The 24,320-nt window shown below is 39.9% G+C and overlaps 1 protein-coding gene across 1 annotated transcript; it reads left to right on the top strand.

Moving 5' to 3' along the window:
• The first annotated feature begins 188 nt into the window (after nt 1–188).
• Nucleotides 189–24,171, top strand: ly75 (lymphocyte antigen 75). Its single transcript, XM_014981924.2, has 35 exons — nt 189–622; nt 2,270–2,641; nt 5,102–5,275; nt 5,464–5,622; nt 6,987–7,106; nt 7,816–7,956; nt 8,277–8,480; nt 9,447–9,607; nt 9,724–9,831; nt 10,114–10,202; nt 11,165–11,334; nt 11,509–11,708; nt 12,599–12,741; nt 12,960–13,038; nt 13,246–13,317; nt 13,544–13,664; nt 13,854–13,889; nt 14,012–14,181; nt 15,076–15,143; nt 15,259–15,335; nt 15,962–16,098; nt 16,441–16,546; nt 16,996–17,156; nt 17,270–17,399; nt 17,751–17,974; nt 18,052–18,214; nt 18,386–18,550; nt 18,638–18,757; nt 19,515–19,700; nt 19,795–20,018; nt 20,130–20,331; nt 20,543–20,704; nt 20,924–21,040; nt 22,163–22,345; nt 22,454–24,171. Exons 1-35 carry the CDS (start codon nt 523–525, stop codon nt 22,618–22,620), a joined length of 5,211 nt encoding a protein of 1,736 aa, XP_014837410.2. The 5' UTR covers nt 189–522; the 3' UTR covers nt 22,621–24,171.
• The last annotated feature ends 149 nt before the right edge of the window (nt 24,172–24,320 follow it).

A 24,320-nucleotide genomic window follows, 5' to 3' on the forward strand; every position in this document is an offset into this window, starting at 1 on the left:
TGATATTTGTCTCTCAAGATTAACATTTGAACAGCAAACGTCTTGTTTTCATTTTGAAAATCTGAAAGTTTGTTGTTTTTTTCTGGAAAGTAAATCCGCGTCCTACAGCTATTTATCGGTAATATATTGTATTATTTAATTATTTAAAATTGACGTACTTCTTTACGCCGTATTTGTTTTTTCCTCTGGTGTTGCTTTCTCAGCTTTATGCTATGCTTATGTTTAAATGCGGCTAATTTATTCCGAGTATTTTTATTTATTTATTTCATTTTTGCCAGTTTAATTTTCCCCGACGTTTGTTGTGGTCGTTTTTACGCTCGGTCCGGAAATTGACGCCAGCTTGACGGGCTCTTTGGGCGGCGCTGATGTGACAGCTGGGACTGCGCCGATTGTTGGGTTATGTGTTCACTTTCTGTTTAGAAGTTCGTTTATCGATAGGGGTAGGTTCGCTGCTCTTTATTCAGGAGGGGGAAATAGAACATATCCTTTATGAAGCCTTAAAAACCACAGACTGCCACAAGTATGCTGAAATTCTCCGCAGCGACACTTTGCCTTTGTTTGTTGATGCTGGAGACATCTGTCAACCGGGGAACTTGTTCACCGGACAGCGTCCAGAGCTCCGGTAAGTAATCTGCGACACTTTGCTTTCGGCTCTGCGCCATCTACATTTACAGCTCCGGTCAGCCCGTTGCACAATCAGCTCAGCTGGATAATAACTTTTACAAAGGAGGCCAGCAATTGGCGCAAACCTGTCTGACCACAACAAGTAAGCTTCTGCTAATATTTGTTTACACTCTAAATCGCTTTGGGGTCCTTCACTTAAAATCCAGCTCTGATAAACTCCTCCTCGCACCTGCTCAGTTTCTGTTATACTGCCTACAGTTTAGGGGTGAAATAACACAAATCACTCACTGACACAAACATCTTTGCAGCTGTAATATGACACTTTCTATTTCTGGAAAGCCAGCTGGGGTAAATTGTAGATTTAAACTGTTTCCCATATTGTTTGAGACAAAAAAAAAACAAAAAAAAAAAAAAAAAAAAACACATTTTACCTTATTCCTCTTTCCCTTCAAAGAAGATCCTGCTTTTTATACAAACCCAGCTTGTTTATCCTCATGCATATCAGCATGTTAGTACTGAATAGAGCCCCTCAGTCACTCTTGTTTTATATATATATATATATATATATATGAAATGAAGCATATAATTATGTGAAATTATATGCTTCATTTTCATATAATTTAATCGAGTTTTTGCTTTAAGTGCAAACAAGACCTCATTTTACCTTTCACTTTCATATTGATATTGATTCTAACGCTTTCTTGCGTTGAGTCATGCACTTTGGGGGAATCTTACAAACTTTGAACATATTACTAGAGCAATCTTCTCTTCAGGTTTTGTCCCATGGATTCCAGTGATATAATTTATTCTAAGTTTCAAAAGTATACCCATCCCTGATAATCCAAACCCCAGTAAAACCCGTAAAGCCTTGCCTGCCAATTGTGACTCCTTACAAGTGTAATTCAACAAACCTTTGGGTTTGATTTTATCATTCAGTCTTATTAGTTAAAAATTGATTCCAGTGAATCTGATTAATAATAAAGTTCAACATTCTTGATATTGTCACATTTTTCATTCTTCCAAAAACTAACATTTTTGCCAGCAGTGTCTGGAGCCTCTATAACCCAGGTCATTGTAATTGCTGACTTTTTTTTTTTTTTTTTTTTTTTAACTTTGTACATTTAGCGTAGTGTACACTTTACCTCTCTTATCAGTGCAGAAAGTGTCCCTCTAGGCCAAATTTCTGGTACCTTTTTCGCACGTTATCTCAAACACATTTGGAAATGCAGCAAAGGTTTGCATTTCCTCCTCTCTGATTCACGCTTAATTTTTTTTAAAATATTCACTGCTGACGTATTAGCACAGTTTACAGTAAACATTAATCTGAGCAGATCAAGTTCGTCTTGCTTTTATCCAATATAAGAGTTGGGTTTCAATATTTACCACATTTTTCTCTTGTTCTTTAGATAAATTTGATTTAGATACTTTAGGCTTAAGGGCAATCAATATTTTTATTTGTATGGTTATTGTGCAGTGTCTTCTACACGGGAGAGTAAGTAGACGTCTTAGCTCAGTGTTTTTTTTGTTTTTTTTTTTTGTTTTTTTTCTCTGTGTTATGGAGGCAAACCCCCCCCCCCATATATCCGCACCTCTGGTCTCTGAATAGAAACAAAAGATAAATCTTTTTCCCCTTTCTCGTCCTCAGATGAAGATGCCTTCACCATCCAGCATTCCACCACAGGTAAATGTGTGGAAAAGGGACTCTCAAAAACCTTTACAATCGCCGCCTGCAACTCCACCATCAGATCCCAGCTGTGGAAGTGGGGTTCAGGCGACAGGCTCTTCCACGTGGCGTCGTCTCTCTGCTTGGCGCTGAACGTCAGCTCGAAGACGCTTGCCCTGGTCGACTGTGGCTCCACCGTTCCTTTGACGTGGCACTGCCTCGACGGACTGGTGTACACAGTTTACCAGATGGGCCTGACGGTCACCAAAGATAAAGTTGGGCCCAAGCGGGACTCTAAAGACTCTTGGGTTAGAGGAGGAACCCAAGAGAACATCTGCCAGAGGCCTTATCGTGGTAAGTGTTGCCTCCACTTTCTCGTGCGTAAGACAAGAAGTTTGTCCAGGTGCTTGACGCTTCAGGAAGTTGTCTGAGGGAATGGGAGAGGGGGAAAATGTATATATATATATTGATAAATTAATTTTGTAATTTTACTTCAAGATGTAAAATTTGCTTCTTGAAGTGATTTGCTTAGATCTCCTGTACTGTGCCTGCAAAAATACCTCTGCAGGTGTTGTTTTGAGGAAAAACAGGTTGTGACACATTTTAAAACAAACCTGTCTTGTTTACCTGGTTTAGATGGGTTTTTTTTTTTTTTTTTTTTGTGGGACTGCTTGTTATGTCACATTCTAATGGAAGGAAGTACAATCCTATGGGGGATTTCCAGTCAAGAGAAAAAAGAAAAGAAAAAAAAAGCGGCCTTTTTCTATCCCAGAACAAGCATTGTTCAGCGCTTGAAGGCGTTGACTCGTATAACAAAATGTTCAATTAAACTGTCACACAAAGTTTAAATGATCGAGAAATATAAGAGGATTATGTTTATGAAGCATAATCTGACTTGTAGTAGTACAGTTTGACTCCACAGGGATCTCAAAAAAAAGTGTTGTAACATCTGCACTAATAAATACGATCTGACATTATGCTCTGATCAGTCTTGCGAGTATAACCATTTACAGCTGAGGTGAGTCACATCGCTCATCTTTGTTACAATGCAAGGTTTTGCTTAAAAACCTACAAGCTCACATTAAAATAGGTTTTAATGACATTTGCCTCCAAACCAAATCCTCCCACACACTTCACAGGCATGACAACAAAACTCCCCCTGACAGAGGCAGATGCACGCAGTTAGCCTTTATTAAGCAGCAGAGGCTTAGAGTAAGATTGCCAAAGAACAATTGTAAAACGTTGACAAAAAGCCTCAGAGGTTAACGTAAGCCACCCAAAAACACCAACCCGATGGGTTCTGATAGGCCGGTTTTGCATCTGAGCAGACAATATCTACTTGCTGAAGGAAGCAGCTGGAACTCCGAGTTCAGAGCATAAATAGGATCAAACACAATACCCCGACTCTTTGAAACGTTTCAGATTAGTGAAAATAAACCTCCAGTAGACCTCAAGAGGCTAAATGTTCCCATAAGACATCTCCCAATGTGCTGATTTTTTTTTTTTTCACGAGAGAGCAACCTAGTGAGTGTTAGAAGAGCTGTCAAAATATTATGACTAATGAGTTTTTAAATAGCTTTTTGTGCAAACCTAAAGATGACAGATTAGCAGTTTTTAACTTCCCTTCCTAAATCCCAGTGCGAGTCAAAACGTGCATTGTGCCGCTCGTGGCTGTTTTTAGTTCGCACAAATCAAATAATGACTTTGTCCCTCAAATTTCTGAGTGACTCGACCAATCAGAGTGGACGTTTCCGTACGAGAGGAAGCACTTAAAGTGAGACGACTTCTCCTTCCCACACTTGCATATGCTTCGTCATCCTGAGCTCGTTCACAGTGGAAGAGCCACATAGCAGAATGAGGAGCAGTGTGTGTCAAAACCCTTTCAAATTAAAACTCTGAACTTGTGAAACGGATGCGGAAATTTACAGATTAAGTGGCGGTCTGTGGTTTTTAATAACCGAATTTGATCTTTTTATTTTGAAAGAAAAAAATTAAAATATAGCCAATGCAGTGTAAGCACTGAGGAGTATTTAAATAACTGTAATGTGTGTAAAATAAGTTAAAGCTAACTTGTTCCTTTTGATAAGCTCAGTGTTTTATTACTATTATTATTAAAATATGATGGTCTTTCTAGCATTAAATTCCAGCTGCCAAACCAAACCCGCAACAACAGCACCACCACCCACCAAGTGGTCTCCACAGCCCTCCCAGTTTGGGAATCACTGCTCCAGCAGATTGTGTTTCCTTGCAGCCTCTTGCTGCCCTCTGTGCTGCAGCGTCTCATGTTACATCTTCTCTCAATTGGAAAGATGGAAACCTGCGAATGGATAACTAAGCAAACGGACTCGCATTCAAGTGAAATAAGCCAAACCTCTGTAGGTTTTGGTCAGCTATAATGACCGAAAGTATTTCTATTTGCTAAGTGCCACAATACTGAGAGAATTGTTTCACTTTTTTTTTTAATCTTTATCAATGTCTTCAGAATCAGAGGAAAGATTACTCTCTCTTCACAGAGTGAACAAAAACCTGGTCGCCACTATTTAGCCACTTTGGCTGTATGATTCGGACCAGAGGCCGTTGCACGCGTGTCGGTTCTGGACGCGTTTCTCTGTGGATACTGACAGCATCTTACCAGCATCTTCACAAGGCCTTTGACTTTTGTTCTGGGGTCAATCTGCATTCGTCGGACCAAATTCGTTTCTCAACTTATGCAGCGTGATTCAGTTTCACAGCCACCCATGTGACACGATCCACTTGCCACGGTCAGCAGGAGCTTTTAATGCAGCTGTGACTTTGTCTCTTGTGTCTGGGCAGTTGTTCACACCACCAGAGGGAACTCTGCAGGAGCCCCATGCCGGTTCCCCTTCAAAGTCAACAACACCTGGCATCACGGATGTATTCCTGATGCACAGGCACCCAAACTGTCCTGGTGTGTCACATCCTCAGACTTCGACTATGAGCAGAAGTGGGGGTACTGTCTATTACCTGGTAAGTTCACTTTTTTTTTTTTTTTTTTATTAAAACGACATGCATTTACTTCTCTGTGTAGTTGTAAAATATATGTGTTCTGTCAGCTAATTGGATTAATGTACCCCTTTATTTGCGTAGCAGTTTTCTTCTTCTTTCCACTGAGCTGTTTCTGCACTTTCAACGACTCTGTGTCTGTGACTTTGCAGAGGTGGGCTGCCAGACCCTGTTCTCCGGACCACCTGGGGGACCCTGCTACGAGTTTGTTTCCGGCGCCGCGGTGACCTGGCATGAAGCTTTGCATTCATGTCGCAGTCAGGGAGCCGATCTTCTCAGTCTGTCGGAGTCCGATCTCAACTCCACAGCCTGTAAGACCAACCTTTTCTGTAAAAGTACCCTCACCTCGCTATCCACCTGAAAACCACAGATCACAGACGAATTTGTCAGTAATTAGTCAGCTGGTTTTCAAAGTTCTTGTGTTTGTGCAAGCAGAAAAAGGTTCAATTGAGTACTAACGACTCCGATCGTTTCGCTTTTTTGACTCCATGCCTAATCACCTCAACTTCACTTGGAAACGAGGCCCGCAGGAAGAACATTAGCATGTTTTTATTACGGTTTACTTTTGTTCGAGACGCAGCATGCTGTTGCTGCGTATGTGCCCGTTCCGATAGGAATCCTTTCATGTACTTCCTCCTTTTGTACTTCCAATCTCCTTTTTATGGTTGCGGTGTTGCGTAACCATCAACTGGACTTCGGCTGAAGCAGGTTTCAGCACTGATAGGAGGTTTCAAAGTAAATTAATCACCTCTGAAGAAGGAGGAAAACACCTACCGCTTGAGATTTTCATTATAAATCTTTAACAAGCCCTTTTGTACTCACCTTTTTTAATTAAACAGTTTCACAGTTTGCACCATCATAACCGAAGGGTTTATCCCTCATTGGGTGCTTTCGTAGTTTCTCATGCCGATGACATTTTGTGTGTTTTTCGTGACCTGAAGTTGTCTTGTACAGATGAAACCCCCTTCATGAGGCACAGTATGACCAGAACCGCCCACCCGCTTCCTAACTCTGCTTATGCTCATAATTGGAGGCTGCATGTCTTCTGGATGCAGCCTTTCTAATGAAACTTGTCCTTAATATGATAAAATTATGAACAAAAAAGGGACTTCATTCGTCCAAATAATCAACTTCACATGAAAATCAAAGCGCCTGAGGTCATAATTTGCAAAGCCCAACTGAGTGACTTAAATCTAATTTTCTCTGGACTCATTCATAGATTAATTTGTAGGTTAGCATATTTCCATGTGCATGCTTGTTGTTTTATTTTATTTGTATTTAGTCATATTTGATTTCTTACATACTTACAACATTACACTGATGTGTTTATATATACATATTTTTTTTCCTTTTTTTAAAATAAATTTTATATTGCTTATGGTTATATTTGTATTTTCTGATATTGTATGGAGTAGCTCGTCAAATAGTAAGCAATTCCCACCTTCGGGAATCAATAAAATATATTCTATTTTATTCTAATGTATAAATAGAACCCCGGGTTTATACGTTATACTGCACTGGGTAACATAAGGATTTTACATTTTTATATTAATCTGGTGATAATGACCTCGATGAATGCATGGTTATTGTATTTTAATGTTCACGGTGGCACATTTTCTGAATGAGAACATTTTATGTTTGCTTCTCCTGACTGCTGTGATGTTGCACTGTGCAGTTTTGGGCGGACTTCGTGAAATGCCCGAGAGGATGTGGATCGGCCTTCACCAACTGGACAGCTCCCAGGGATGGCAGTGGTCAGACGGATCTCCTCTTTATGTCTTGCGCTGGGAAGCAGGTTGGGAATTTCCATTTCTTTTCCCTCTTTTTTTTCTGTTCTATGTTTTTGACTAAATCAATGTCCCTGTAAAATGATGAAGTCTAAATGTCTGGAGGAAATCAAAACTCAGACCAGGAGCCTGCTGCATTTGACAGCAGGCTGCGTGTCGCACACAAAGAACCCCATCCTGTTGTGGTCTGCTCTTCTACATGCAATAGCAGCAGTCAGTGAAACAATATAACCAGTGTTGCAAAGGAGCTGCGTGTGCCTTGTTATTGGACACAGTGTGCCACTGAGATTGTTAGTGTTGCCGAATAACCCATGAGTTGCGCTGAATGGGTGGCTTTTCCAAGGCTGCCAGCAATTGTACTTTTCATTTTGTATTTAAGCAATTTGTCTTTCCTTGTGATGGACGCTCGATGGTTAAAATAATTTACAGCGTGTCAGGGTCGTGACCAGCAAGTACAGTAGTGGATTGTTGTTGTATCAAATGTGCTTTGTTTCATATTTCTCCAACGTTTGCCCACATTGTGTAAAAGTTCAGTCAGGCAGTGAGGAAAAAGTCATGTTGCTTCCAATGCAGCGCTTGTGTGAGTTACAGCTGAGCGCGTTGCTATTTGCGTACTGTCTATGTCCCACTTTTGGTGTGCGATGTTTACTTGGGTCGTGTGTTTTAGGATGTACATTTTTAAAGTTGTTTTTCTAAAACAGTGTTTGCTATTGACAGGAATGCCACTCACCTCATTCCTTATCGAGTCAGACTGCGGCGTCTTAAATTCTGGAAAGAACTTTGAGTCTGAATCATGCAACAAAAGGCTGCCGTACATCTGCAAGAAGAGGGTGAACGCCTCCGACGCGACGGCCGCAGGTCGGTTAAAGGAAGTGTGCAATTCTTGGCATGCCACCTGTTTCTCTGCTGAGTGAAACTGTCGCATAACTGCATCAGGATGTCATTTGAAAATCCGGTGCTGTGGACCACTCTATAATTTAAGATACTTTCCTTATTCCATATTCCAGTTCTCATGAAGATTTATATTACAAGCTCATTCTTAAGGGAATCTTACTAAAAAATAATGCTAAAAACCTCGCCTTATTTAGAGTGCATTTATCTGACGCAGCTTTTAATAAAACCCCTTGGCTCAAAAATTTTGTAATGTCCTTTCTTTCTGCCCTTCTTTATCTCCACAGGACCTTTGGTAAATAAAGAAACGGTGTGTTCAGAGGGCTGGGTGCCATGGAACGGCTGGTGTTACAAGTTAATTAACGACATCAACAAACAGAGGAACTTTGTAGACGCTCAAGAATACTGCAACAACACAGAAAGAGGAGCGCAGCTAGCTAGCTTCCACTCTATTGACAACATCGAGATGATCAGCACGTATTTTCCGACAGGTAAACCCCCCGATGTTCAGTTGTCCTGAACTAATTCTCTTCTTTTCCCTTGCTGTGAAAAATTCAGAAAATAGCACAAGGGGGATTATCTATAACATTAAAGAGTTTTTGTATTACGTCAGATTTATTGTTGAGCAAAAGAATTTGACAAGTCAGTTGCACAGTTTTTTTTTTTCTGATTGCTTTTTATTGAATTAATCGATGACTCATAAAATGAACGTTGGGAGTTATTTACTGATGGCTACAGAAACCTGAAGCTCAGGTTTGAGGCTGTGCCTCAACAATGATTGAAGACAGTAGTTTATTTCTAGGAAGGCACTGAACACACCTGTTTCATTTTGGAAACCAAATGGAGCTGCTGGTCACAGCACGCACGCAGACAAAAGGCTGCAGACGTGTGCAAAGAAAAGGTCTCCACTGCAGGTGGAGGAGTTATGCATGTGCTACAAGCACGTCATATTTTACTGAAAATGGAAGAATAGTATCGGGTGTTAAAGTTAGCAGATATCAAACCTATCCAAACACACTTGGGTAATTTTCTCAAGTGGCAAAAAAAAAATAGAAAACCTTCCTTTGACTTCATCAGTAGTCGCTAAACAAGCAGGCTGGTGAGCAAAAGAATCCAGGAGAACAAGCAGGTTTATGAGGAAGAAAAGAAAAAAAAATATTTCCAAAGAGATGACTAGGCATTTTTGAAGTGTATGGGACTTTCCAACAGGAGGTGATGGAAAGTAATCAAGCAATCTACTTCAGAAAAGTCATAATGACTGTTTTTAAATCTATTATTTTAATCACTTAAATTTTTTTTATAGGGACCAAACCTTTCAACAAACTGTTTGATATTGCAGGGATTGAAATCCAAGATCTCATTTTAAATGCGGACCTGTTATTGTACTTTTGTCCATTTTAGGCTGATTTAAAGTCTTTCCTTGAGTTTTCTCTAAGTTTCCCCGTGTCCCCGTGCAGATGGGAATTTTGCTGGTGCCTGGATTGGTCTCAAGGGTCATGGATTAAATCCCACCGTCTTCATGTGGACTGACAAGGAGCCTGTCAGTTTCACCTACTGGGACCAAAACCAGCCTGTCCAGAAAGCTCAGGATCCCACCTGTGTCTTCTACTATCGAGAGGTTTGTGTGTTTTTCCTCACCATTTTATGTATTAAAAGACAAAATGATGATATATGTATAATTTTTTTTTTTTTTTTTTTTTTAATAAATCCTTATTACTCATTTTAATCTTCCAGTCTCATGGTTGGCGGGTTGGGGACTGCTCAACGAAGATGTCTTTCATGTGTCAGAAAAAAGGAGTCTTCAATGAGTCATCAGTACAAGCTGGATGCCGCTACGAAGATGTAAGTGTGGACTTTGTGGTCAGAGTTTACAAAAATGATTGTTACAGTATATTATGTAGGACTGGTACCTAGTTAATTTTGTTAGGTTCTGGTCAGCAAATTAAAAATATATATATAGGATGCAATCAAAATTCACTTTTTAAATATATACTGTATATAAAAGAAACATCAATGGTGCTGTTTTCATTACATAGATATCGCATAGAAACTGGATGTGTGTCACTGTCCCCGTTTGCATGTAATTTGATTATAATCAGAGTCTTAATGTTTTTAATTACCCAGGGGTGGAGGAGGCATGGCAGCTCCTGCTATCTAATGAGGACTGAACAAGTGCCCTTCAAAGACCACTGTAACGTCACTATAAGAAACAGGTGGGGTCTGGTTACCGTCGGTAAAACTGCAATCATCTGAAGTCAGTTCTAGAACAGAGAAATCATTATATGATTAACTTACGTGGTACTTTCCGGGTCTCTGAGGTAAAAATGTTGTCGAGGTTTGCCAACATCTTTATGCACAGTTGTCAGAGAGATTCTTCCATAATTAAATGAAAAATCCTTCCTTTACTCTGCAGATGAGTTTATATTAGACTGAATGAGAGCCCAGATCTTGTTGCTCTAACCCCCCCCTCCCCCAAAAATAATCACCTCTCAAGGGTGATTATTGACCCTTTTACTCTTATATTATGCATGGACAAATGTGTCAAGAAGCATATTATTCCAGATTTCTTATTATCTGCTCAGATACAATTTGACAAACTATTTTCTTAATGCACAGTTTGGAGTGTTACAATTAAGCATGCAAAAACAAACTGCTTTTGGGGGCTGCGGTGCGGCTCTTGAGTTTTATATTTATTTGGACTGGCTGGGAGAGTCCCCACCCTGAGAAGATTGTTACAAAGGCTTTTAGTCACCGTTTCAAAACTGACACAATGTTCTTTCGTGTTATTCTTGTACAAATTTACTAGAACTGTAGCAATCTATGTTTAGCAGGCTAACATGCACCAGAACATAGGCGCTGACAAAAATCCTGCTTTTACAGAGTTTTAGTTTTAATTGCATAGAGTTGGTTACATAACATAGTGGGATTTGCTCCGCTGATGTTCACTGAAGTTTAACAATTTTTCATAACCTGTGAAGAAATTGATTATTTTCCATCCAAGTCCCGTTGGGTTGTCTGTTGGTATTGATAGAGGGCTTATGTTTTACCATGCCTGCACCCAAATGCACAACATTTCAAAATCCTTTTCTTTGCATTTGCATGGTGAGCTGTGTCTTATTAGGTCGTAGCAGGGGCTGAGTCATTCAGATTTCTTTCTTTTTTTTTTTTTTTTTAGGTTTGAGCAGGCCTTCATCAACCGCCTGCTTGCAGAACACATCAGCAAAGACCCTCAGTATTTCTGGATTGGCCTGCAGGACATCAAGAACACAGGAGAGTATCAGTGGATGAGCCAGGGCGACTCCTCGGGCGTGGTCACGTATACTAACTGGGGCTGGTTTCAACCAGGTTAGTGAGTAACTAGAGCCTGTTGCTCCACTCACACTGTGGTAATTTAGACTCTTGTGTAATATCAGATTATGCAGAGCTTACAACTTCTTGTTGTTCAAATATACTGGTTTTCTTATGCATAATCATATTGCCATATTTTTTTATTTTTTTCCCCGTATCTATGTATTTTAGATAGGGACGGAGGTTGTGCTGTGATTTCGACAGCAAAGCCGCTGGGCAGGTGGGAAATAAAGAACTGCACTCTTTTCAAAGCCGGCACTATCTGTAGAACAGACCTCCAACCACCTCCAGCACCAGAACCAGAACCGGATCCTAACGCGACCTGTGCTGATGGATGGATGACTGGAACAGACAGCAAATACTGCTACAAGGTACGTACAGTCAAGGGCACCTACAGGACATTATAGGAGGACATGCACAAAACCATCACTGCACCCGACCCGCAAGAGCGCAACCACATCTCCAACATGTCTCTCAAAACCAACACAAACCTAAACCACACAAATGCAGGCCAGATACATATGTAATGCGCATGGTCTGCTATAACAGCTGACCTTTTTTTTTCTTCTATAAATTATGTAAAATAATAAAGGCATGAAAGCAAAGCCTGTGTGTCTGATCCAAGAAAGGAAGATGGAGATTCCCAGGTTCAGGTGATGTTTCTGAGACTTCCAGAGGAGAAGAAGGTGAAGCAACAGTGTTTGCTTCATTTCTACTCTTTTGGAAAACGTTTTGAGTAGACTGAATTACTTAACTCTCCTACAGTCTCAGCGTGACGTTCAGGAAGAGCGCAGCAGATGTCACGGTCGGCCAACCGGGTGACCTGTCAGCTCTTCAGTTTGTGAAACCATTAAAAAAAAGCTCATAAACCGGCAATCTGCCAGAACCGTGCACACGGTAAAAAGCTCAGGCGGGGTCCACTCGACCAGTCTTAGAACTACGGGAGGTTAAAACTTCACTCATTCATTTTTAGCTTATGGAAAAAGCGTAGCTTTGTGTAGCTTTTTTTAACTTCTATTTGATAATGCAGTGTTTTTAATGATTTTATGGTTGAACTGAATAATACTTCAACTATTGATTTTTATTGTTTATTTGTGGAAAACAAAAATGTCTTCAATTCTTAAACACAAAGGTCATCCGTATGTCTTTTGGCGTTGTTACACCACATGTCCCGTTTGTCCTACATTCACTTTTTATTGCCTTTTTCTGCTTAACCTCTTATATTGGTTATCTTTTATGAGCTGATCTTTCTCCCTGCCAGGTGTTTCATGAGGAGCGGCTCAGCAGGAAACGCTCCTGGGAGGAAGCCAGGAGGTTCTGTCAGGCTCTGGGAGCCAACCTGCCCAGTTTCACAAACATAAAAGAGATGGCATTTCTGCACCGCATTATGAGGAATTCAATTAGGTATATCTTCTTCCGTAACACAGACGTCATACTGGGAGTTTGGGGAGAGGGTTCTTTACTTTCCTGACCATTCTGTGGCTTTTCAGAGAATGATCTGAACAGGAGAAACACTCTTTCAAAAATCTGTCCAACTTTAGAGGATTTTACTCATATCTTTGTCTTCAGTCGTTTCTTGATTAATCAGTGTGAATAAAAGGAATGTCTTTGTCTCGTCGCAGCGATGATCGGTTCTTCTGGGTCGGCCTGAACAGAAGAAATCCAACCGATCAATCCTGGCAGTGGAGCGACGGCCGTCCTGTAAGTGCCTGTATTAAAAACTGAAGGGAAAACCCCACCATGTCCCAGAGAGTCAATGTGTCTTAAAAGCTTTCTTTCTGAAAGAAAGAACTGCGTCACTAAAAGCGCTCGCGTTGATTCCGTGAATTACGTAAAGCAGTGTTACACGATCTCATTGTTGGACGAGAGTATTTGTTTTGAGTGCTTAATCGATGGTTTCTGCCACAGGTGTCTCTCGATGTTTTACACCACGAGTTCCACGAGGACGACGCCTATAACAGAGACTGCACGGCTTTCAAGGTTAGCTGGATTTGTGTTTGCTTTACGTTCTTGTGACAAATTTAGATTTTTTATTTTTTTTTCATGTAGTGTAGAGAGTTATACTTGGTTATTAAAAGTAGTAAATTGCAGTTAATTTATTTTATAACTTTTTTTTTTTTTTTTTACTTTTCCCTTGAACAATTCATTTAAAACCTCCGTGTATGTCTTGGACCTCTTATGCTTTTTCTGAATGTGTTTCCTGTAGTCAATGAAGAGAACCTTCACACACCTGCTGCTCTACTTTTATGACATAAACGTCCCACCGTTCTTTGCCACGCCATTCCACTGTGACGCTCAGCTGGAGTGGGTCTGCCAGATTCCCCGCGGTGAGTGAGTTCCCTCGACCCCGCTGTGGAGAGTCTGCGTTAAGTGCAAGACGACAAGTTTCCCTTGGCTTTTTATAAATCTGACCAAGAGGGAGGATAGTGTGTGACTGGAGAAATTAAATAAGTGAAGTCAAGTGTATTTGTATTTGTTTTATGCTTCTGAATTTACATTTGTCCATGCTTTAACAGGAATTAAACCAAAGACTCCAGAGTGGTACAAGCCTGGTAATGAAGCTACGGTTTTATTTTAAAAAATCCATTCATTAACATGTCAATAATTTCTTTGATTCATCCGTTTCCCATCTTCAGCTGTAGATGACAGTTCGGTGCATTGTTGTGTTTTTCAGATGGGCACCATGAGACCTCTGTCTTCATAGACGGAGCTGAGTTTTGGTTCGTAAAGGAGCCCAAGCTAAGCTTCAATGAAGCTACTCAGTACTGCAATGCAAATGGCAGCAAACTGGCTTTTCCGACAAGCGTCAGTGCAGCTACAAAGATCCAGCGACAACTGGTAGATGTAAGTTCCACTGATTTAAGTGTTAAAATATTTATTTTACATCTGATGATGGTTTGATAATGAAGTACAAAGCCAACGTAAAGTTAATAAATATACATTTTCCTTTGAATAATGAGATGTAAAAGTAATAGTCAACACAAGCATAGCAAGTGAAATGCAATTATAAACCAAACTGGCATTATAATAGTGACAATTGCATCCCAAAATTGAGCAAAATTTAATCATTGCAAATAAAAACTTAAATTCAACTAAAAGTCTTAAAGTCTTACAGTGGATCAATACACTTTCATAAGGTCCATAGGGAGAGTTTTCAACAGGGGAAGGCTATGAAACGGCAACTTACAGTATGCTTATGATGATCTTTAAAAAGAAAGTAATTATCCGCCTCTTCTCAAAGCAGTTTGGCATAAAAAATGGAAAATTCAGCTTAGATGATGTGTGGTTTGAAATATTGAAGATTAATTATCTGTTAGTTACTTAGAAAACTATAGAGACCCTGCAACCACGGTTCATAAAAGTAAAACAGGATTATAGTTCCAAATGAAATGGGGGGGGGGGAAACGCTAAACATATTATTGTGCTTCTTTTTCCCTTCATTATTGTTTTCATTCCTATGTGGAATTTTTTAGCCGATTTGAAAATCCTCACAGTCCAACGCAATTCTTTCCCCTCTCTCCAGGGTCGTGAGAATCTTGCTAGACGCAGTGAAACAGAACCTCAGACACACATACTAGAAACTGATTTAACAAGAAACTGGAACGTATTAACTTGAAGGCTAACCAAAAGAAACCCTGATTCAGTAGATTCATGAAAATGCACAACTATAATATAACTTATTATGACGTGTATGAACTGAAATGAATAGTAATGACTTTGTTTTGAAACCGTTAACAGCTGGGTGGACCAGAAAATCAAAAATGGTGGATCGATGTGGCACACCTCAGCCGGCTGTTCTCCCCTATGTAAGTGAAAGCAGTCTCACACGCTGTCTAATGTTGATGGGGTTTTTTTCTAAATATAGCTGCATTAAAAAATTCACAAGGTGACACAAGCTGACTGAACTCACATGTGTTCCAGGTACACCCAGATGCACTTTTACCGCTCTCAGTTTTTGGGCCGATGCACTTACATCACTCCTAAAAATCCTATTCCAGGTAATTGAAAACTCTGTTAATGTTCCACTCAATGGGAAACGAACGACAATGGAAGAATTAACGAGTAAAACTAAACTACTAGTGTGAGGACATGCTACTCTCTTTATATTTTTTTTTTTACATAGAGACGTCATTGCTGTTCAAGTTCAAAGGTCAAACAAAGGGAAGTAGCATGTGACTTAGCTTTTATTGTTATATTTACTCCTTCCTGTAAGTTGACCGTTAGCAGGCTTTGATGTTTGAAATGATCAAATAAAAGCTGTTGTTGAAATGTATCCCTCATTTGAAGCGCGAAAGAAACTATATTACATCCATATTTCTATATATAAAAATATTTAAAGAGACAAGTAGCAAAGTCATTTTCTTACAACTGGACACTGTTCAGTGAGTTCAGTTTATGTTACGTTTAAACTGAGCATCTAAAAAAGTGGGAGTAGGTGGCATTGATTTTGCTGTAAAGGTTTGTCCAAAGCAGGTTGAAAGTAGCTTGTTAAAGTTTTTACTGGCCTGGTCTGGGCCACCCTTAAGAACCTTTTTCTGGAGACGTCACTGAAGCAGAACCACCTGGTTATAATGCTAGCCTTCTCAAATATCTCTGTTTCCCTTCCTTTCCATTTACCTTGCAGGCAATGATCTAAGTTGCCAGCCGAAAAATCCGTTTGTGTGTGAAAAGCTCAACGTCACGTCAGTGGAGAAAAACCCTGCGAAACCCCAACCTGAAAGATATCCTTGTGGAGGCCGCTCAGTCTCCTTCAGGGACAAGGTATGAAGTGGATCCTCTTATTGTCATCATTCCTTTAAACCCTTTTTTTTTTTTTGTCACGGAAGAGAACATTAGCGAAAGATTAAAATGAGCTGAGATGATGTTGAGGACAGATGCATATAATGTTTCTAAAATTCAGCATCGCACCTCCTTAGGTTTCTTTGTTGGTCCAAAAGAAGTACTCTGCGTATTGCTTTCATTTCTAGCCAGATGCTGAATTTACTCCAGAGGTTTTACAATTTCAAGACATTTTAACACAGCACAAGATTTGGGATGATGCAGGAGGATCACAGATCAGCTCCGAGCTTCAATCCTTATACTGTGTTTTTGTTGTTTTCTCAGTGCTACACACTGTTGAACAAGACCTCTATAGTGTTCAAAGAGGCCAACGAAGAGTGCAAATCTTTGAGGGGAACCCTGGTCACCATATCAGATCAGGTGGAACAAGGTAAGGACTTTGCTTGACATTGTCTTTCATTCTTCTTTTATTTATTTCATGATAATTGATGCACACGAGCTCAGTCCAACTCTTTTTCTTAGCTTAACACGTTACCTGTTCATGTCTTTAATGTTTTTGTTTGTTTGTTTACTTTGGGTTTAAAAACTTTTTTTTTTTTTTTTGTCCTGATGTTGAAGTTGCTTTTGTCTTTTCAACAAAACAAAAGCTTTTCCTCACAAAATGCAGTGGTTCCATTGCGGCAGGGTTTTTCCCTTGAGAAAAAGTCATAGCTGTGCTATTCCTATCGGGCGGTGCTAAACCGTCGCATGAAAGAGGAAAGCACAGGCTTTTGACGACGCTGTCGATGAGCGGAAGTCAAACCAATGTTTTAGATTAGGATGTTTAAACAATAAAATTGTTTCCAGTCTACATCATTTATTTCCTGCTGCACATCCTAGACTTCATCAACACTCTGTTACCAAGTATGGAACATATGGAAAGAGTATGGATTGGTATGAAAATCAAGCAGAACAACTTCCTATGGGTCGATCAGACCCCAGTGAACTACTACAACTTTAACCCTCTGCTTCTGGGCATGCACAAGTCTATGGGAATCAGGGTAAGTGCCACGTATCACCTCGTTACCTACGGTTTGTGTATTAAGATTTCTTTTTTTTTTGTTTTTCCCAAAGAGTTGCATTGTCCCTTCTGATTGGTTTTGTTTTTCATTAGACTTTTGATCCGGAGGGTTCGGTCATTTGTGCTTTCCTGATCAATAACAACCACTCTGACATGCTGGGAACCTGGGACTACTCTCCTTGCACCCAGAGTCAAAATCTGGGCATTTGCCAGTACTATGCAGGTAAGGTTTTCCTATGATCTGCTTAAAATGAAGGTGTTGGCTGGTTGAAGTACAGAATGTTAAATTGTATTAACAGGCCTAAGAAAAAAATACTGAAGCCAATGAAAGAGATCAAGCAAATGCTCTCATTCTTTGGTATCAAAGTTTTAGCTGCCACATCTATGTACCAAAACTGACATAAAAATATTGCTGCTCCCTCATCTTTTAGTTTCTAAAATATTTACATTATTTTATGTTTAAAAATATCCCAAACATTATGTAAAAAAAAACAATGTTTGGGATATATTTACATGTTAGTGTTTTGCTTTTATCCCTTTCACCGCTTTTCTTTTTTTTAATCCTTCATTGTAGATAAAACAGAGGAGAAGACTGTTATCACTGAAAAGCCTCTGAATGTCAAAGACTACTCTTTCCTGCTGGTTTCCAAAAATCTGACATGGTTCGAGGCTTTGGAGTACTGCAAAAGTAAAAGTATGTATCCAGCGAGCATTGCCGACGCCTTCGTGCAGTCCGTCCTCAGCGTGAACGTGAACCGCGTTGGAAGCGCCATGTGGATCGGCCTTTTTAGCGAAGATGTAAGCGCCCTGCGATTTATTTAAATATCCCATACACCTACGCTTCTTTTTTTGTGAGATGCCTCCTTGTTGTTCAGAGTGGGCAGCACTACCGGTGGACCGACCACAGTCACACCGTGTTCAGTCGATGGTCTTCGGAGCCCACCAGCGGAGGGTGTGTGTACCTGGACACGGACGGCTTCTGGAAAGCCACAGAATGCGAGGACCAGCTTGGAGGCGCCATCTGCTACAAACCGCACAGTGAGTGCAGCTCTCAAACGCAGACAACATTGATGTGATGTTTTGTTTTTTTGTTTTTTTTTTGCTTGTTGGATACAGTTGTTTCCAGGCATGTACAAGGGGATAAAAGCTGTTAACATACAGACTCACTTTTAAACTCTTTAAATACAAAAGTGCTCGTATTTCTTCTAGATGAAGTCATTCCCCCGCCGGAGCACGCTGCCACTAAATGCCCTCACAACATGCAAGGACCAAACTGGATTCCCTGGATGAGCAACTGTTACACCTTTCGACTCGTCCCAACCAGATGGGATGCTTTTAAAAAAAATAAAATGGAGGACACCTGCAAAGAACTTTGTAAGAGTTGGACCTCGATTGTTATCGTGCTGAGGTTTGGACAGGAATGTTTCAGTAATAATGGCTTTTTCGTCGCCTGCGTTTCAGATCCAAACGCCTCCATCCTAACCATCAGGAATGAGAAGGAGAACAAGTTCATCGCAGAAAAGCTCAAATCCTACGAAAGCTTAGTCCACTTTGTTTGGCTGGGAATGTTCAGAAATAGTGGTAGGTCTTTTATGTGGTGTTTGTGCAGGTTTTACAGTGCCTTGAAAAAGTATTGGCCCCCTTACATATTTTTAAAAAAAGACTGGACTTCCATCATTTCTGGACTGCTGGGTGTGGATTACCTGTATATAAGCCACACCCACTGTCTTTGAAGAAAAAGAGAATTGTACAAATAGCCACATTGGTCTATTGGTATAGACCACATTGGTCTAAAGCTGTGGTATAGACCACATTGGTCTATTGGTATAGACCACACCATGTTATGTAAAAACATGGGCCCGTGTCCACGTTATTACATAAGATATTTACACAGAAAGATTTTTTAAGATCTTAATTATATACATATTGGCAACCTACACAAATGCATATCACAAATGCTTTTTTCCAAACAGTACCTATAACATGGCTGCTTAAATAAACAACATACAGTAACCTACCAAGAAAAGTCATTGATCGCCATCTTGTTCCTTGGCAGTTATTAGTTTTTGGAGTGAACTTTTCCCCATTGCGCCAGATTTTCTGTGCTTTACATAGCTTTTTTATTTTTATGCTAATAGATGAAGTCGTCTTTAGAAATATATTGGGGTGTTTTTCTCACATCCTCTCTGGTTATCTTTAAAATTATTATAAAAATTATTTCATAAAAAGGTAAGTGTGACCACAAATCAAAAACAAGAGATCTGTAAGTGGGCAAATATCTTCTAAAGGCACCATACGTCCTTATGTGTGGAGTGAGGGAAATGTTATTCTGCTCTAGATAACCAGACCATGTGGCTCGATGGTACGAGTGTCCAGTATTCCAACTGGTTGAAAGGCCGACCCAATTTAAACGGCACCTTCATGGCTGGTCTCACGACTGAGGGAACCTGGATTCTCTTAAAAGACAAAGACACCTTTGAGGCTTTCAGACAAAAGTCAATTGTGGTCTGCAAGTTGGATAACGGTCAGTGTCATGTGCTTCACATCGTCATACAGAATAATTAGTCAATTTTCTGACTGTATTTGATGCTACGTTTTTTTTTTTTTTTCCATCGTAGAGCCCAAAACGGAGTACAAGCGTTTGCTCAAGAACCTGAAGGCCTACGAGTCCCTCTCTTACGAGGTCGTCACCAAACAGTTAAATTGGTCTCAGGCGCTAGAAGAGTGCAGTCAGCGTGGCGGTCATCTGGCAAGTGTTCATGACACAAAGAACAACAAGCACCTGCAGCTCATCGCCAAGACGGATGGCTTCCCGCTCTGGATTGGCCTGTCAAACCAGGAAGTAAGAGTTTTACGGAGAAGAGTCAAACATAGCCTGAGCATCACATTAACGCCGTCTTACAAGAGCTTCTGCCTCTTCTTGACTCACACCTCTTCCTTCTTCTTTGGACAGGTCAGTGGCTCAGCCTTCGAGTGGTCGGATGGGACCAAATTTAGGTACAACTACAAGATCAGAGAATCGCTGACGGACTTCAGCTCAGGGGAGCCCAGTTGTGTGCTCATGAACCCTGCTGGAGAGTGGGTGAAAACCCTCTGCGATACCTTGCAAGACGGCGCCATCTGCTACACCACCAACACCACCACGCCCTCCCAAAGTGAGACGACAACTCGTGTCTGTTCCTCCACTATCGTAGGAAAAGGGATTTGTGTTGACTGCTCAATTCTGCAAAAAAAAAATAAAAAAAAATGAATTGCTAAAAAGAAGCATTCAAAGCTATGCAAATGTTTGAAAGCAGCACTTTTTCCTGCGATTGTTTATGTGATGGACTGTTATCCACTGTTGCTCATGTTGTTGCTGTGAAACAGGAGCTAAGCTGCAAACCGCCACGGAGAACAACTCCTGCCCTCAGGGCAACGGGATGTCGAGATGGGTTCAGCATCAGGATCACTGTTATTTATTCGACGGGAGCTTCTATAACTACAGTGTTTACTTCATGGAGGAGGCCAAGAAAATATGTCAGCAGATGGGTGAGCTGGACCTTATTCATTCAAATACAACCAGACTAATGTATATATAAAACTAATGTCTCTTTTTCTGGTTTGAATAAAACTGTTTTATTCAAACCAGAATAAAACACATTGTATTAATGCAATCAGACAATTAAAATGTACCATCAGGTTTCTTGATTTGCATGTGAACTACTTGAAATCCAGCAACTGTTTTTTTTTTTCCCCCTCTCCCAACAGATGCTCAGCTACTGACAATCAAAACCAAACAGGAGAACGACTTCTTGAACAAGCACCTGACCGACGACCCTCTCATCACCAGTCGAGTTTGGCTCGACGTCAAATTAGACTCTGCAGGTAAAGCCTGATTTAGTTTAGATGAGGAATTGTCATAATTGTGAATTTTTTTTCTAGATTTACGGACGAGTTTACAAAAAACATCATCCCAGATGCAGCTACATAAAACCTGAATATATTTGCTGTGGCTAAATGTTACACTAGGCTTTGAGTAAGAACCTTGTTCCAAGCATAAAATAGTTTTTTTTATTTTTTTTATCCAGTTTTCAGTTCTAAAAAATTGTAGATGTGTTTGCGAACAAAGACAAATAGGCTTTGAAAATGGAGGATTAGAAATTCGGCATAGAAGCACTCAGCAGAATTCAACAGAAATATGAGATAGTTATCATTTTCAAGATGCACGGCATGAATTCAGCTTTTGTTGCTAATTGTTGTTAAAAAGTCCCTCCCTAAATAGTTCAGACCCAAAACTGAACCGAACAAATTACTTGGCACTGTTGTAAAATGAGACCTTGCCTTCTCCCTGCGGAAGACGGAAGGTTCAGTTTATTTTTGTGGTGTCTAGTCACAGCAAAATTAGTTACAACACATGCTAACAATACACTTGAACATGTGGTCATTTCTTAACTGATCTTAGCTAAGCGTGTGAAGCAGAATTGGTAGAAATTGCCTTTTAAACCACATGACTTCACATTTTAGGTCAAGCTTCTCTGGCTCCTCCCAGTGGTCATACTGCTATCTGCAGAAATACACCACTTCTGATGTGAAACAGCCAATCAGAGCCAGGAAGAAGGATTTAACTGAACTCAACATTACTATTCAATGTAGCTGTATTAAATAGCAGAAATGCAAACTAGTGTCACAGGAAAACTTTAGTTTTTTCTTTAGTTCAGTCATTTCACTGTGGGCAATGATGCTTAAATATTAAAGTTAGGTATCAATATTATCAATAATACAACTAATAACTAACAAATGTCATTGTGACTGGTACTACAATGCAAGCAGCACTGTGCAAGAAAATCCTGAAGAATAACAGTGAACGACCACTTAGGAAGAAAGTAGAAAATCTTGATTTTTATGAAGATATTAGGCCAAGTAAGGAAACCAATAGCGGGTCTAAGTTAGCAGTGATCATGTAACGCATTGAGGTCGAACTCATCTTCATCTCTTACTTCCTGCCAGGTAAACCTGTGTCCTGGCAGGATGGCTCGACCCTGTCCTACACGAACCTGAAGTCTGAGCCCTCGTCGTCAGGGAAACGGTCGAACCCCAACTGCGTTGTCATGATGGCAGGAGACGTCGGCGACTGGAAGCTGGTCAACTGTGAATCCACCAAGAGCCGTGTGGTCTGCAAAACTCAAGCAAGTGAGTATCGTTAGCGCTTGAGAAGTGGAACCAACAACGTTCAAGTGGAATAAGTTCGATGTGTAAATGGGAAGAAAAGCTGATGTTTTTACCCGTTTTGCCCATCAGAGTCTTCGGGCTCCCCTGTTGCACTGGGCCTCTTCATCATAGTCCTCCTCGTCCTCCTCCTGGCCATCGCCTTTGTCATCTACAAGAAGAAGCGGTCCTACTTCTCCTCGGCAGTTCGCTACGAGAGGACCCTTGATGACTTGGACACCACCAGTATAATAACATGAAAAGATTGAGCTTGTCTTAGCGTTCAGCCTCAGGGACTACTTCTGTGCCTGCGTCATACCTACATTCTCTACTCCTCAACAAAAGTGGATGCAGCCTTCCTACTTCTTTTGTTTTATTATTTATTTTTTTCACTCCAAACTTAAAGAAAAAATATATATAATCTGTAAATATTGTCTGGGACGCTGAATCAGCTGTGTGAGGCTGAAAACCAAAGAGCTCTGACATCAGAAAAAAAAAAAAAAAGATTCTATTTGATTCTCTTTTCAGCAGCAAGTTGGAGCTTGGAGTTTCATTCAAAAGATTTCTAAGAGATGAATAATGCTTTGTTTTAATGTTTTTATGGGTATTTAAGTTCCATCAAGAAGCTGCAAACTTCACTCAACTGCTAATGTTAGAGAATATTTATTAAAAACTATACTTTTAATCTGGTCATTGAAGTGATTTGCCAGCAATGGGGTGAAGTGAAATTATTAACGTCTTGAGTTTACAATGACAGCATACATTTCCTCTCAGTTGTCTCACAATGGTGATATTTATACTTTACAGTAGTGCAACCTTCACTCAGTAATTGTCCTGTTGAAGAAGGTGCAAATACACAAACACAGATCCTATGCAGGAAAAACAAACCAAGATCATTCCCACCATTGTAGTATTAACTTTGGAGGTTTTTAGACTTTGTTGAGCCAATTTCTCAAAGAAAGCCCAACTTTGCTAAACTTGTTTTGTTCTAACCTTGCAATGTGCAACGTCCCATTCTGTCATAACGAGTTGATACACACTGAGAGTTCATTCAAACTATGAGAAACCAAACTTGCTGTTATTTTTGTTTTTAAACTAACTAATCTAATGGTGTAAACTACACCTATTTGCTTTGAGCCCATGTGTTTTCACCTGTTTCACCTCTAATACAGCTAATAGCTTTTATTTAAAAATGTGTTTATATATAAATCCAAAAGAAATGATCATGGGTTTAAGCGATCTGACTAGATAACATTCTTACTTTGTTCATGTTTATATTTTCAGCTGAACTATTATCTAATAGGCAAAAATCTGACAAAAAAAAATCTGCCTTCTAGCATCATCAGTGGCTAGATATGAATTTACACATTGTACTACTAATCCATACAGAATATGATGTATTGTTCTGCAGGCTAACTGTAACGGTGAAGAGCACTGCCTTAGTCTAAAATGAATCGACACCCATCAATATAATGTCTGCGTCTTATCTATGCACACAACTACTGATCAAGAACGCACTTTAATACGAGAGAACGATTTCTGCTGTATGCTAAAGCACAAGATGGTCTGGAGGTGATCGACACTCAAATTGCACTGTTTGCTGTAAATGCTTTGTAAATATCTTTTTTTTTTTTTAAATTAAACCAAAGATGGCATGTGAATGTTAAAAGCTTTTACTGAGCAGCTGCTTCAGTGTGGCCTGTTAATATCAAAATGCAAACTGTTGATTATTAAGTTCACTGTTTTACTAAAGCCGATCAACTTAAATCAGGTACAGTAAGCTTTCAATAAACATTTTCTTTGAATTTGTACTGATTTTGTATAATTGCTTTTTTTTTTTTTACTTGTGTTAGTCAATATGTTTTATGAATATTGAAATCTGAAAGCACTGTTCTGGTAAGAAATTTACATATTCAAACCATTCCAGCTTAGAGTGATTCATGACATTTCAGTATAAAAA

Source organism: Poecilia mexicana, unplaced genomic scaffold, assembly GCF_051168715.1.
Source record: "Poecilia mexicana isolate PSO_F unplaced genomic scaffold, ASM5116871v1 scaffold_3, whole genome shotgun sequence".
Classification (NCBI taxonomy): Eukaryota; Metazoa; Chordata; class Actinopteri; order Cyprinodontiformes; family Poeciliidae; genus Poecilia; species Poecilia mexicana.